Source organism: Trachurus trachurus, assembly GCF_905171665.1.
Source record: "Trachurus trachurus genome assembly, chromosome: 12".
Classification (NCBI taxonomy): Eukaryota; Metazoa; Chordata; class Actinopteri; order Carangiformes; family Carangidae; genus Trachurus; species Trachurus trachurus.
Genome location: NC_139908.1, coordinates 21,945,072 through 21,960,849, shown reverse-complemented (window position 1 = coordinate 21,960,849; position 15,778 = coordinate 21,945,072). Strand labels below are relative to the sequence as shown.

General features: G+C 42.6%; 1 protein-coding gene across 1 annotated transcript; it reads right to left on the bottom strand.

Annotated features, from left to right (window-relative positions):
- Positions 1–1,907: 1,907 nt before the first annotated feature.
- bnip3lb (BCL2 interacting protein 3 like b) lies at positions 1,908–15,685 on the bottom strand. The gene is made up of 6 exons (XM_083983556.1): positions 15,145–15,685; positions 10,235–10,475; positions 8,052–8,130; positions 7,676–7,779; positions 6,490–6,639; positions 1,908–4,606 (listed from the first exon to the last, which is right to left on the bottom strand). Exons 1-6 carry the CDS (start codon positions 15,200–15,202, stop codon positions 4,558–4,560), a joined length of 681 nt encoding a protein of 226 aa, XP_083839682.1. The 5' UTR covers positions 15,203–15,685; the 3' UTR covers positions 1,908–4,557.
- Between the last annotated feature and the right edge of the window lie 93 nt (positions 15,686–15,778).

The window sequence follows — 15,778 nt, the reverse complement described above, 5'->3', positions numbered from 1 at the left end:
AGGCATTGTTTGGGGTGGAGAGGGCTGTACCTCCAGATTAGTCTTTGTTTACCTGATTAAAACGATAAACAGTGACATAATTCATCACTGATTCATCATACACTGATTTTTCTGTTCTATTTGAATAGTATGAACTTTTGACCTTCATATCTTTTAGATTAGACTATAAAATTAACTGAAATATCCATTTGACACATGCACACAGTCACATCAGCATGCCATTATAGTGTACTGATGAGAACATTGTTCAGCTTTCATTTGGTTTTATTCCAAAGCACTTTTGAAGGAATAATCTAATCTAACCTGCTAAGAGTTAGATTAGATATTTCCATATCTGGCTATTGAATATGCAGCCAGTATAATGTTATCTTACCTTAGCATAAACACTGGTATAAAATTCCACAATACTGTACTTATAGCCAGGCTCACACCACCCGAAGTCCCCTCTACAGAAATGAAAATATAAAAACACCTAATTGTGGTATTTGGTTGAAAAATAATTTCTTAGAGTCTTGGTCAGGATTTGATTTAGCCCATTTCAGTCTGTGTGCCTTTTTCTGCTACGACAAACAATCTCAGTTTGGCTTGTTTTTTATGAGGGATGTTTACCAGTAACAGTATGTTTACTGTGCGTAATCCTAGATTAAACAAATTTTAATTCTTTGCAGATGCTTCACTTTGATCATTCAGCTTTGGGGTTTGGCAAATAAAATCCAAGTAATGTTATTTATTCAGGGAAGGGTGGTTATAACCCTGGTGAGAGTAGGGTGACAGAGGGGCAAAGTCAGTGGCTTGAATATCCATCATTTGGGACGATCAGTGGTCGACAGCAAGCCTGAGTGACATCACTGAATCATCTCTGATGAAAACACAGTTCACAGCAGGTATAAATATCTGTGACGGCAGCCCTTGCCATCGGTGCAGGTGCGTCTTGGGTGTTATGGTGTCGTATTAATGTCTGATGGAGGTGCTGTTTCACGATTGAAAAAAATATGGATGGACTGAATGACGATTTGAAAGAGAACAGGAGTAGTCAGCACTGCAGAGTATCCACCACTGGAGTGCAGTGCTTCCCCAGAACAGAAACATGGAGGCTGTCTGTTTTCTTCAGGGGCCTCACTGAGCTGCTTCAAATAGCCAAAATCAGTGTTGACATGGTGTCTTCCTGCTCTGGTTTGAGGCGGCTCAAGCATCCAGGTCACACAGGGTCAAATGTCTGACATACGAGGGCTCAGCAAAGAACTACTCAGTGCTTCTGGAAACGTTATAATTGTATAAACAGGAAGAGCTTTAAACAAACATTTGTTAGTGCAGGGCAAATGAGGACAAATAATAATCTCAACCGCAGCCTCTTCTTCTCACCTCTGCTGCTTTGTTCAAACTCATCCCAGTCTGTCTTCATACTGTAACTGTAAAACACACAACGCTCCTTGGAATTTCCAGTGAGTTTAGGAAACATCTTGTGACTTCCCGTGAAGCCCAGTGCGTCAGACCTCAGCTGCGTGCGCTAACTGAGCAGGCATGCACAGAGCTTCTGCTGCGGTGGACTTGAGCCTCGTCCAATACAACTGGGCCGTGGGCTATGCCAGCTGCTGAGGGCCACAGGGTGTGGAGAGAGAGAGAAAGAGAGGACGGAAAAAACAATACACTTGTAACACTCGAAAACAATGATGGCACAAGACTTTTACCTTTAGTTCTTCCTCAGCAGATGGGGTTCTTCAGATTATTATGAACTGTGTAAATGTGTATGTGTAAAACTTTTCATTGTCCTGTTGACTTCTAAGGATTTAATCCATTTGGAAGCTGATAAAAGTTTTCTGTAACAACTGAAATTGAATGTTTCCTGTAGGAGGTTCATTGTAATTTATTCAGAGGTTTCCAAATTAAAAAGGCACACTCAGACTGACTTCATTCAGGTAATGTTTAATGACAAAATGTTTATCAATTTCTCCAATGTAGTGGGGAAAAAAATTAAAGCAAATGCATCATTACAATAGCTACTGTTAGACCATTGCAATCTTGGGGGCGGGGGGGGGTTCTCTTTCCACACTTTCCATTTCCTATTCACATCAGGCCCTGCCATCGACAATAGGGTTCTCATTTTCACACTATTTCAACATGATCTGCGTCTCGACTCCCGCTCTGTGCGTTCACAATCTTCCTCCGACATCGAGAAAAAACAAAAACAACCAGGAAAAGAACAATCCACTAGTTTCAAAATGCTGCACATACAAACACAGGCAAAAACATGGCTTCCACACAAAATAACAGTGCAGTATCTCCGTGGCTGAAACGGAGCACAGTCGACACCCTAACGTGGTCACTGATGGTCGATAATGAGCTCATTTGAACAGGTTAAAGAAGAAGATGGCACATCCTGAGTCAACCTGCAGGGTCTCTAAGTATTAACCAGAATGCATCAGGAATTTACTGTGAGAGAAAGTACATGCGCAGTTGTTAGCTCTGATGAAGCCCTCAGAAAAGACTTTCTTCTTTTTTGAGTTTCAGTGTTGAAATAATGTTGCAGGTTCAATGGAGAGGCAACATCACCTTCATAACTAGATCTAGAGTCTTTTTTGCAGCTCAACATGTGTACAATGTAAGATATTTCTTTCACAGGAAGCTGGTGGAATTCAAAACAAATCCTCTGCAAACTAGATCTGTAGGAATTAGTTCTGCATGGAATAGGTCTGCTGCAAAAAAAAGTAAAATAACAAGACGTGCAAGAACTAGGGATCTGGTGTTGGATGATAAAATGAACCAGGTCTGGCTACAGAAGGTCCACTTGCATGTAAATTGACCACAGTCCAACCTCAGAGATACTGCAGCGAAGCTAATGTCTGATATCAAGCCTTTCACATCATGCTGTGTGAGTACAGGACCTCACTGGACATGCTAACCAAGAACCTGTGCTTAAAAAAAACCCCTCCCTTCAGTTACAAGTTGCTGCAAGTCAGAGGCGTCACTCAAGGAAGACAAACACATGTAGAAACAAAGATCACTTGGTACCTTCAGCCTGTCCAGATGAAGACCCACCCTGCTGTCAGTTCCCTTCATCAGCTGAGTGATGAAGCATTTCTACCTGTTTGGTTCTGAATTTTTTTGGCAAACATGACGGAGTGTTCATGATGCAGGGCTGGCTACTACTGGACAAGAATATCGCCTTCTCCTAATAGCTTGAAAGTAAAACACCTTGTATAAATCTTGAAAGTTGAATGTTTAACTTATATCGCTTTATGACACATCTTTCATTTTGAAAATAAAAAGCAATCAAGCATCATTAAAACAAATATTCGTACCTTTATCGCTCATGTTTTCAAGCTTTTTCGTGTCATATCCTTTCTGATTTCATAAAAGCCACACTAAAAAAAACAAAAACAAAAAAACAGAATCAGCGCAGTCCAATGTAATATCCAGCCCAGTCTGGAGTAAATGTAAGCAGGAACCGACCAGTCAAGACCAAAACAGCTCTACGATATGTTGCAGACAGACCGGGAGGCTCACTGGAAGGACGACACAGACACAGACAGTTTGGACAGACGTTTCTGGACCGTACAGCGCTGTTGACCCGACCACAAAAATACTGTTAGTGTACACACACACACACACACACGGAGAGGGACACGCTACCTGCCTGCAAGGCACAAATCTACAACCCTGGTTTCCAGTTATTGTCACTTTGCAAAAATATTCACTCAGCTGCAGAATTTCATTGATTTTCACTCCCAGTTTCCATCACAGAAAAGGTGAAAGTGTCTCACCTCTCTATCTCTCTCTATCTCTATCGCTCTCCTCTGGCTGACAGAGCCAGAGACTCCTTCAGTGCAATTCATGAGCGCTTGTGGTTTGGGATGGCCACTATGGTAACTCCTTCCATTACAACTTCTCAGTACACCACCATTGTTGTGAAATAAATCTTTAAAAAAAAAGGCAATACTACCTAAAGAAGATGGCTACTTTCAAAAAGAAAAAAAGGCATGATCGCATTTTCAGTTTGCGTAGCTGACTCTGAATTTGGTCGAACCCTTTTGGAGGAGTGGGGGGTGGGGGTCGAGTGTTGGGCTACTTGTGTAGGTGGCACAATCTGTGGTCAGTTCTAAAACCGGACAGTCCTCCCTTTTGTCAGTAGGGCGATGGGACAGCGTGTGTAGTACAAGAGTTTGGTTTGATGCTGCGACCCTCCCTGAAAACCCACCCATTATAAACATCTGAACACAGTCACTGAGGAAAGGGAAACATGACCTTATTCATTCTTTGAAAAGCTTATACAAATGAGTGAAGGATATAGGGAGGGAGGGAGAAGGAGGGCGGAGGTTATCCACAGACAGCCAGAGAACAGCCAATCAAGAAGAAAAAAGGGGGGGGGCGGGGGAAGGCAGATGCATTTCTCCTGAGAACATGTCATAACTCAGGGACGAAGGGGGAGAGGGGGGTGGGGAGGAGCAGGGGCAGGCGGGGACAGAGGGAGGAGAGACGGGCGTTCGTTCCTCTCACGTCAGCAACGCTTTCTCCAACAACTCGTGGCCACTTCTCAGGCACTTTTCTTCAGGTTCAGCTTCAGAAGGAGCTGGCGGGTGGCGTGGTCAACCTCTTTCCGATATACACTCTGAAAAAGAAGGCGCACGGACACAGAGCAGTTACAAATCACTGTCGTGCATTGCAGCAAGGGAATTTCACTGTTAAAACTCTACTACTATAGTGAAAAACGCTGTGATTTATCAATGAGGCATGCAAGGCATTTCCTTGTCTACAGAGAAGGAAAAGAAAAAAAAAGCTAAACCTCTTGCCAATACCCTGATTGCAGATTATAAATCATCATCTGACGCTCCATTATTCATTCTGCCTTCACTTCTCAACGGATTCCTGACAAATAGCTGAATGTCAAACTGGGGAACATTTTCCACTGTATTAATTTTGACATGTCATAAACAGATGTCGGTAAATGAAAACTTGTGGTAAAAGGGCACTTCCGCTCCGTTACTCTTATGCAAATATTAGCTCCACAACAGCTAATTATCCAGTTGGCTGCCTTTGAAACCACTGCAGAGGAAGAGGGCGCGGCGAGATGATGTAATCGAAGAATCGCCAGTCAAACCTCTCACAAACCCAGCTCACCGACATGAACGCAGCCTTCATTAATGCTGCTGGGTACAACTGTGATATTCCAGTTTACATGTCAAAATATTCACTAAGGGCTATGAGTCTGCTGCAGGACAGGAATCAATGATGTGACAATAAAGACCCAATATACTAAATCTGCAATTAGATAGATTCAGTTTTAGGCCATAAACACATTATATGTGTGGTGTGAGGCATGGCAACAGATGCTGCTGAGCTGCTGCAGAGAATCAGGCTTGTGATCACACTGGGTGTGTCTCTGCTGTGATGTGTCACCTGCCAGTTACTGGCATGTGGGATTAATTCATTTCTAAGTCATTTTTGACAGGAAAATACCCGTCACTGTCTGCCACATGCAGCTGCTACAGCGGTTACAATTATGTCTAATTTTTATGTGACACATTCAGATTCAGCCTAGACAGACAGCTATAGGAGAAGCTGGTTTATGTAATGTTGCATCAACTGGTCTTTACTCTGTCTATTTTTGCTGGGAGGTGTATGTGGCTCGTGTGAAGAGTGGGCAACAGGTGGCAACGCGATGTGGCCACTATGTGAGACTCCTACAGCCAGTGTGTCCGCTCTAACCCGATAAAATGAAAATCATCACGTTCTGCAGCCGCCACACACACGCCACTCATCCAGTGTGTTCACCGCCTTCAGTAGGATTAGATATAACTGCCAAAACTAATAATATCAGAATCCCTTCACAGAAACCAAAATAACTAAAACCAAGTGCAATACACCCTGGAAACAATAAGAAAAGGGGAACAATTTCTATGCTATTTGCAAATTTTGGCTTTTTTCATAAACATAATAAATGTTGTTGCAATTCTGTAAATACACAATAGCGACTCATTATGTCACCATGAAAACCTGTGAGTGGTCAATGTGGCCAATGAGGACTTGATCTTGACAGGTTTGCTAATGACACTGCACATTACATCATGTCCAAGAAAAGAGCTCCGTCTCAGATATCAGTGCTGTGACATTTTGGGACTGAGGAACCAGGATTAATGTAAAATGTGTCATTACAAACATAGAGTGCTCTGGGGAGTGTCGGAGCTCACTATGAGACAGCAGGTGTGCAGCCTTTCAGTCGGCAGCTGCTCAGTTTGTCAGGGACACAACTGGTGTTTCTGCAGCTCTGCAGCTCCCCCTGCTGGAGCTTAGCAGCAAATAGTGAACATAAAAAAAATCTGATTATGGTGAACGGACTGCACATGCAGAGTTTTTCTTAGCATTTCAGTTAGTCTTAATGATTTACACAATGGGCCAAATGGATCAAACAAAGTGGAAGTCAGTTCATTAAGCTACTTTACTGTCAGTTGTGCTGTTCACTCTGGTCTGTGGTGTCTGGTGTCTGCTTCTTACCCCAGCCCCAGAGCGAGGATGTGTGATAGCAGCAGCGAGGGGATGAAGACTTTGAGGAACTCGGCAGAGAAGATGCCTCCTTTCTTCATGGCCCCGGTCTTCCTCATGCTGAGCGTTACTGAGCGTCGAGGGTGACGGAAATGAAACTCCCTGCACAAATCACAGTCACTTTAAGTATACAGCAGCTGACTGACAATCTGACAATCGAGGTAAACACATCCCCCCCCAGATCTCACTGTTGAGTCATTTCTCAAGATGACAAATACTCTTTGGTGAAAAGCTTCTGAAGTCACAATCTGCTTCATTTCTAGGTTTTCTATAAAATCACATTGAGAATTCTTTGCTTTTTCGGATGATCTACCAACAAAAGATTAAGAAATTTGATAGCAACTCTGGCAATTACAATGGACAAATAATTAACTGATTAATCGATGATGGAAGATAAATTCATGAACCCTACAGTTGTTTTCAAAGCTTCCACTGGAATTATTTATTAATTCTTTCATGGGGAGGAAAAAGTATCGAATTTGGCTTTCCAGACAGATACTAGGAGAACGGTTTCTCTCTTTTCCTTAGTTTTAATTAAGGTCATAATTCAGCAGCCGTGAGAGCAGCTTCGTCTTTGAGCTGTTGGTTAAAGTGTGGTGTCTGCTGCTTGGGGAAGTGTGAGGGAGAGGAACCTGCTCTTATTCCAGGCCGCAGGCAATATTCATCTGAGCCTTTCACAGGGCTGCTGTTTGCAATGTTGTTGCAAACTGACACCCAAACACACATATCTGAGCCCATGTTATTGCTGCTGACTCGATGGAGCTGCAGGTTTTATATAATGGACCACCCAAAACTATGACATACTGTCACAGCATAACATTTGTCTTCAAGCCTCTGGCCAAATATGGTCCCATTAGTTTTTAGCAACAATTACATTTTTTGATCTTCCCCAAAATAAAAAAAGGTCTATAAGATCTACAGGTCTACACGATGGTGACTAACAAAACTGACAAATTTCTGGGATATACGTTCTCTTACATTAACCTCATAGTTAAATTCTGCCAGTTGGGTTTATGCTTGTGCATTAGATCTACTTTATTACCATAATGACTAACCAGTTTTACAGGACAAACAAGCAGCTGTGTGTGTTCAGTTGCCATGGAAACATTATGCTGATGTTTACCGAGTTGAAACTTACTTGGGGGGAATGTTTTCCGGTCGACTAGACCAGTCAGCAACCCAATCTGCGTCCTTCATTAGGATGTCCATGTCCCTCTCCTTGTCCAAGGTGTCCTCTTCTGACTGTAGACACACACACAGTATAGCAACATTGAATATTTTTACACAGCGACTCGTTTTCAAATGAAAAGTCAGCGTTTTCATGTCATGGTGACAACGCATGCTGTGAGAAAGAAACAGGAATTGTGGGTTGCGACGGCCATCGCGATAGAAGCTGAAGGCAAGCAGCACCCGTCATTCACATGTACGCACAAACACACCGCTTCAGGGCCAGTAGTTGCAGTTGCTATGGCAACAGACGGATGGGAGAACCTGAGAGGCGCGCAAGCTCTTACTTGGCTGTCTCTTCTGCCGGTCACGTCCACGTCGAAGATGATCTGTCCGTCATCCTGGGGACTGTGGGGCCGTGGGGGGCTGCAGGTGAAGGCCAACACAACAGTGACTCAGAGCTTCCCTTGTGACAAACCTCAGGTGGGAGTTTATAGGTTTTATAATATGGAAAACATTTGTTGTTCAAACATTGTTCAGCTCAAAAGTTTTACAACCAATGCAAATCAGAGCACAAAAAATAGACGGGTAGCCATAGCAACAGTGCTTTGTCTAGAGGCTCTGCTGGCGGTTAAGCTGTAGAGACAACTAACCATAATAATACATACCCAAGATGCCAGGATGTAGAAAATACTCTAACCGACCTGACAGAAAAAAATGTGTTGTCTTCTCATCAAAGATGTTTCCAAACCCACGTTACTGGATTTGATTGGTCTCTTATTCATTTTATAATGTTACATAATAAACTGGAATTCATGTAAGACAACAGAAGAACACTGCCTAGTCTATATGCCAAAACTGTGGAAGAGTCCACCTATCAAGATCAGCCAACAAATATTGTTTGATGTGTTTGTGTTTTTCAAAATTATAGAAATATTTATTTTCATATTGCTTTGCTTCATTACTTGCTGTTGTGTCCGTATATCTGTTTTTCATTGGTCTGCCATACAAATATGTATTTATTTACGATTATATCATAGATATTTTATTCATATTTTTTGTATAAAAAAACAATGACCATTAAATTAATCAATACATTTTTCACTGTCTTGCATAATCAAAAGTTGGATTTTTACTAGTTCCACAAAGTAGGTGAAGTCCAGCTGCTCATGTGCTCTGACCTCTCTGATAAGATGTGTACTGAGGTGTGCGTCTTGGGGATAAGTAAAGAAAACATTTTCCTAATTACCTCTGTGCCATATGACACTTGGATTGTTAAAGTGCTCAGGTAGTGCCATGCTTATGTGTGAGTTTCTGCTTATTTTACAGCAGTTTGTGGATGCAGGGATCTTGGTTGAAATGCTTGAAAACATCCTCAGGTGACTCACTGACAGCTGACTTCCCAGCTCTCTGATAAACTCTGCTTTATCGCAGCCCAGCTGATTACACGCAAACATGTGATATGGCTGCCACATGAAGAGTCAGGATTTTTTCTAATGCTGTGATGGAAGACATCATTTTATTTTCATAAGACAACTCAACTTCTGAGCAGCTATCAGGTCGAGTGGAAGCTGACTCATGTTTAGAGTACGACAGGGGAGCAGCTCTGAGTCTGTGAGGTTGTTTTGTTTTCCACTTGAAAACTGGGGATTTTGAAAAGGTTTCACTTTAACATTAAACACTACCTACAAAACAGCTTCTCCAGTGAGCTTTTATTGGCTTACTAGTAGCTGAACGGCCACCTGGGCATCCAGTCTGGGAGCATACAAGTATATCTCAAGAAAGCTAATTTTCTCTATTTCTATTTGATTGGTCATCTTTGGCTTGCGAAGTTGTGGTTCCTGTCTGTAGAAAACACTTTGTGGTTCAATTGGTCATAGAAAGTTAAGAGAGCAAATGAAAGATGAAGCTAATATTAACAGACAAAGTGCTGGAAACTGTAGCTCCTAAGATTAAGACTGAAACCTGAAATGTTGACCACAATTTGACTTTATGCCCAGGCGTAATTTCAGGCACGGCCCACACAGTCTTAACAACACAGACCTCATCATCATTATACTGACAATAAGACATTATCATGTAAAATATACAAGTGATCACACGCAAGTCTTTTCATCGGTTTCATTACTTCTCTATTACAGCCTCCATGGAGACGGAGGGCCAAGGTGTCATTTTGAAACTTGTTAACAAATGGAGGTGTTTGCAGGGTTATAATTAAGTGATTTTGTTTTGGTTTCAGCAGTGATGTGTCTCCTGAAACAGACAGCTCCAAAGTAAGTCAAAGTCAAGCAGACTTAACCACATGGTCTAATCTTCCGCCGCTATAAACACAGGCACGTACGAATCCAAGAACCCGTGACTTTCTTTGATGTTTTCTATTACGGTGGAAAATCCCGTGCCTTCGTCTGTACTTACTAAATTACATAAGTGGCATTGAATTTATTTTCCGTTAACTTTAAAAGGAGGTCAGGTTCAGATATGTAACAGTATCCTTGGAGGAATTGGGCACTCGGAGTTGATGATTTTTTACCTGTCACATGAGGAGTTGCTGCGACTCGACTCGTGCTGGGCGTCCAACAGGATCTTCTCCATGTCTCCATTGTGGATCGAAGATGAGGACGGCACGTGCTCCAGTCCCCCTACCATGGCCTCCTCCTCCTCCACCTGAGGGAGAGGCAGCAGGACAGAGGCTGGGCCGCCTGTGGAGGACGACTGGGCCGAGCCGACCGAGCCGGCTGCACCTCTGTTCATCTCCAACTCCACCCAGGACCCTGTGACGAGAGACAGACAAACACACACAAGCTTCATTTAGTCACTTCAGTTACAGAACCAAATGATATCATGTCTGATGATTGTTTTCTGGTTTGGAAAATGTTATTATTATGTAATAATTTAATTAACTTCATTAATAAAGTGATGTTTTCAGATATTTATGCTAAACAGCTAAGAGTATGTTGTGCCATTAAAATTAGATCTTGTTTTTCAAGATGTTCTCCATTTAAACATGTCGAGATACAAGTGTCAATTTTGCCTGATAAGACGGAGCCAGTGGAAAATTATGTAAATAAACCAATAAGCCAGTATCCTGTTCAGAGCAATAAACCAATCTCCTGTTCATTATCTGATATGCCCCAAGGAGCAGGCTTCTTGCTTGCACCAGCATTTAAAATTATTAGCATGAAAAATTGGAAGTGTCATTGAACTGCGTGTTATTTTGGTGCGTATTACCACGCATATTATTGCCTGGGAAACACACTGCTCACCTCTTCTAAAGGTCTGATACAATCACTGTTTACACCCTGACAAATAATTTCACTTTGAGCCATCACTAACATCACATTTAGACTCACAGTAGCAGGAAAAGCACGGTTGGGAGTAATAATTCCTGCAACTGAAGACATATCTACCCAACCATGATCATATCAATTACACCTGTGCTGCTTTGCATGTTAAGATATCAGCTCTGAATAGAGCCCCTACTGTCTTGTTGTTTTTGTAAGGTACTTAGAGTGTGGAAAGACTTTTTCCCCCCACAACAAACAAACTATCATTGAAATCAGCCCCAACTGTAAGCATTTTTAAACCCAGGCTCTCTTTTTATGTGCTTATGGCTGAGCTCTTTTAAAGAACTTTAAAACGTAATCTTGGATTTGCACTGTATATCCTCCTGTACTTTCTTTTATTCTTTTTTCTTGCTTTTAAATTGTATGTTTAATATTTCCAATTTTTTTATGATTTGGGGTTTTATTTTAATTTCTAAAAATTGTATGTTTTTTTTTTTTTCCCCCTTTCCAGTTTTTACTGTTAGGCCTAAATGTTTTGTTTTTATGTAAAGCACATTGTGTTGCCCCTTGGTACCAAATGAGCTACATAAGTAAAGCTGCCACAGCAGGCACTTGACGAGCACAGGTGTAACAGATGAGATTAATGAGGGCTCTTTTCAATTGTTAGTGTCCTAGCGAGCTAGTATACACAATACACAGGCCTGGGAACTGGCACATCTAAATGGATTTACAGCCATCATCAATACTGAGTGTGTCTGTGCTTTTCCTGCAGTGACATGTCAAAAATATCTATCGCTCGTCTTTTGACTAGTATGGGGTTGTCACAGAAGCCAGAGCGCTCCCACAGAGGAAGCACAAGGGCCTCTGAAAAATAGGGGGCATGAGAAAGAAAGGGGCGACGTGCCGTCAAAATGATTTCCTGATCATACTGGGAGGGAACAACGAGACGGACAGCCTGAGACCGTCAGTCAAACGAGTTCAAGACTAAAGCCCCCCGTTTACTGCTGTGTGATGAAAGGGCAGTAAAAATGCCTGCCTGTGTATGTGTGCCGTGGCTGCTTGCTTGTAGACCTTGACTGTGATATATGATGCCCTCCCTGTTTGTACGTGCGCTGGCATACACTGGCAGCTGAGGAGCCACGGCGTGCTGGAGCTGGGTGACAAACACAAAGGAGGGGCTGGGCAGCCGGGGCAAGAATTTGGAGAGGAGGGTAAAAAAAAAAAAAGAAGCTCTACAATGTCTGTCCTTGTGCAACTTTAAAAACACTTTCTCCTTCTGTCTTCACCACAAAAAAAAAGAAAAAAAAGAGGAAGGCCTCCCGATCAGATCAGATGACTCCCATAACAGTTAGTAAACACCATGTTCATATGAGCTTTCAGGGGACTGTATTTCACAGGCATGAGGCCAGCTATACCCACTACCCAAGCGCAGCTCCCCCCCCCCCCCCAGGCCTCGACTCAGCACTCGCACTCATCCCGTGGATTACACGGCGGACTGCGAGCCAAGCTGCTGTTGACAGCCCATTGTCTCCGCTCCGTGAACTAAAACCACGTTGCCATGGAGCCGACGCTTCCGAACATTCTGGCCGCAGAGCGGTTATCAGCTGCTGGGTGGTTTAGAGGAGGCAGACATGATCTGACCTCTTTGATCCACTGATGCTGAGGCTCAGACGGGAGGGGGGGGGGGGGGGGGGGGCTCAGGCTGCCTCTTGCCTGAAGATCCAGGTATTAGATTAAAATGTTTATGACACTGGGGTTGGAGCTCGGGGAAACGCCAAGAATAACACACAGTCTCAGATAACGCACAGCTGACCTCTCCATCTGATAAAGGTCTTATTGTACCCAAAGCTGTGTCTCAGCATTTAACATTACAGTTTATAATGTTCTGCTGCTCCAGTGTGTCTATGAAACCTGCTATGAATTTAATAGTTTATAAATGATTGTGGCTCAGTTAGATTTAATATCAACCACTAAGTTTATAAGCCAAATGCAAAAATGTGTTCATCAAAAATGATGAGGCACTAAGGGATAATGGGACCACTGACAAAGAAATAACAGTGGCCAATACTTCTGCAGTGTTTACAAGCCCTCTCCAGATACGAATTTCAAGATACAGTATTAATACAATATTGTACAATATTCACTGGGAACATTGGGAGGTGCTGGAAACATTATCCGGGGGTGGGGGGCATTAAGCTGTTCTTCAGGGGCAATTGGCAAAGCGAGTTAAACCAAATATTCACAATAAGACAAGCTAAAATTTGCAACTATTTGCAAAAGAATGTGGTCTGCAATAGTAAAACCAGGCAGTTAACCCCAATGCTTTCTAGACAACAATCAGAGTTTGATTTACATAACAATTCTTTACTGGAGTGTTTCTGGCAGCTTTTTGTGGCACAGCTCCATGCTGCCTTCGGGGTAGTGGGACACAAAGTATCATCCATGAAATTTCACCAACATGGCATTTACAATATAAACTTGTTGGTTTTCCCTCTGGAGAAAATTATAGTTTCTTCCTCTTAAAATCATTTCTATGTCCCTGAATGGAATACATTGTGCCACGCTGTTAGCCTACATATTACAATTTTCAAGACATGAACACTGAAACCTATACATTACGCATCGCATGAGGCATGTCTAATAATGTCCGTGCTTTTGGCAAATGAGCAAAATGTAAGTAAAATGACATAGAACAAGAAAAAAAATATTTACCAGTCTCGTATGGATTCACACCTTCTCCAACCAATGCACATCTTCCAGTGTGGTTATTGTGTAACCAGTGTTTCAAAACCATGTAAGCCCTGTTTTTCTCTCTGAGAAACTTTTGAGTATGATATTACAGCTGTCCATTTAACCCATGACGTGTTTTTCAATATAAGAATAATAGTCAAAATGAAGATACAGTAGGCTATGATAAATACTGTGCGTTACATAAATAATGATCATTTTAATAAGACTGAGAACCAGTGGGTTTGACTTTTCTAAATCACACTATTGGACAACCACAGAAAACAGCACTTGTTAAAGTTTCCATCTCATACAAGGAGTGGGGTATGCAGCATGATATACAACTGACATTTATAATCCAGAATAGAAGATCATTCACTGACGACCAGACCAGCCAGATGCTGACAATTTACTTGCTATATTTTAAGAGATAACTATCACTGCTTGCTGCCCAGTCCTGTTCAAATACTGACTCTTCAGTAAAAGTGGCTGGAAAGTTGGATTCCTGTCCACGCTGTGGCTTTCAATCGAGAAGCCTCCATGTTCCTTCTCTGTCTTGTGTTGGAACACTTTCCCCACCCTCTGCACGTCCAAAACGTCTGTCTCCTTGTCACTGTGGCCATAAATAGCATGCCAAGTCACGGCCCCCCATAGTGTGGTAAAAGTTTAACCACAGTAGCTTTCTGTGGCCCCTGAGTCAGTGTAATAAACATGCCTTTGTTTACGTCTCTATGGCCGGCGAAAGCCGAGGTCCTGACCTGTGTGCATCATATCCCATCCATAACTGAGTGTACGTGTGATATATTTCCACTGCATGACATTGTGCTGTGAAGGCACTGTGTAAATTAGGCTACTATTCGCCAAATGCTAATTTAACTATTATTAGATTAAACAACCCATAATTACTCTGAAAGAGATTATTCTAACATTGCACAAACATTATTCTACTTTTATATGGACTGAAATTTGAAATAATGTACATAAAAGGTTAAAGGCAGCCATGAAGTTCACGTACGCTGGTCGGTTATTGAAAGGATTTCACTAACTATTAGTCTGTATTTTTCTGTCCCCATTTTTGTTAGTTCTGACGACTTCTTCCATCTCAGCTTGTTGACGACTCTTAAACCCGCCTTCACCCATTCGCGTGAACCGCTGATTGGCTCACTTGCCTGTCAGTCAACCATGTCGAAACGCCATTGGTGCGCCCACTGTCAATAAACACACGGAACATAGCGTTCTCACTCCTCCCCCTTGAATGTAGCTTTTAAGCGAGAAAAAAAACATTAACGAGCAAATTAAAACTACTTTAATTATTAAACCTCCTCAATGAATACATCCTTACAGCGGCGTTCCCCGACACACCACCCCAGAGAGAAAACACACTGACACTCTGGTCTAGTCAAGCAAATGTGATAAAACGTTAGCTTACCGTTTAGCCCGGAGTCTCCGTTGTTGTCTGTTGAAGTGCTGTTAGCAGCGTTGGACATCGTCGTTCCTGGTGAGCAGGGCTGGTTGCATAAAAAGCTCAAGTCAGTGCAAAAACGCGCAGTACTTTATCTGCACACATTCAGACGTGCGATAGTACCACTGACCCGTGTCACCTGCTGCCCCCTTTAACAACAGCGAGCGGCTACGAGCCAAGCTAAAGCACCGCTGCCGTTTGTTTTCGTCCGTTAGCTGGTTCTGAAGGCAGCAGCAGCCGCGAGCCGCTCAGACCTTCCCGGAGCTGGGTGATGACGTCAGACCGTCCGGTTGATAACAAAAGAGGGAGAGGGAGTCGAGTTACATAACGAGCTGGAAAAACAAAACAAACCCACCCGCACAGCTCACCACATAGCTTATGTGTCAATAGCACCGACTATTAACCTACAGTGGAAATTCGAAAAAAAAAAAAAACGGTATCAGTGGATGTGCTACAGCTCAATCCGCCCATGCCGGAGGAGGCGTGCGTACACACACGTACTGTACATGGGAACACGCCAGTGCAGACATGAGGCAGATGTGTGCCAGTGGCCAAGCCCAGTTTTCAGCAAACAAGACACCACATCAGCTGATTTCAATTA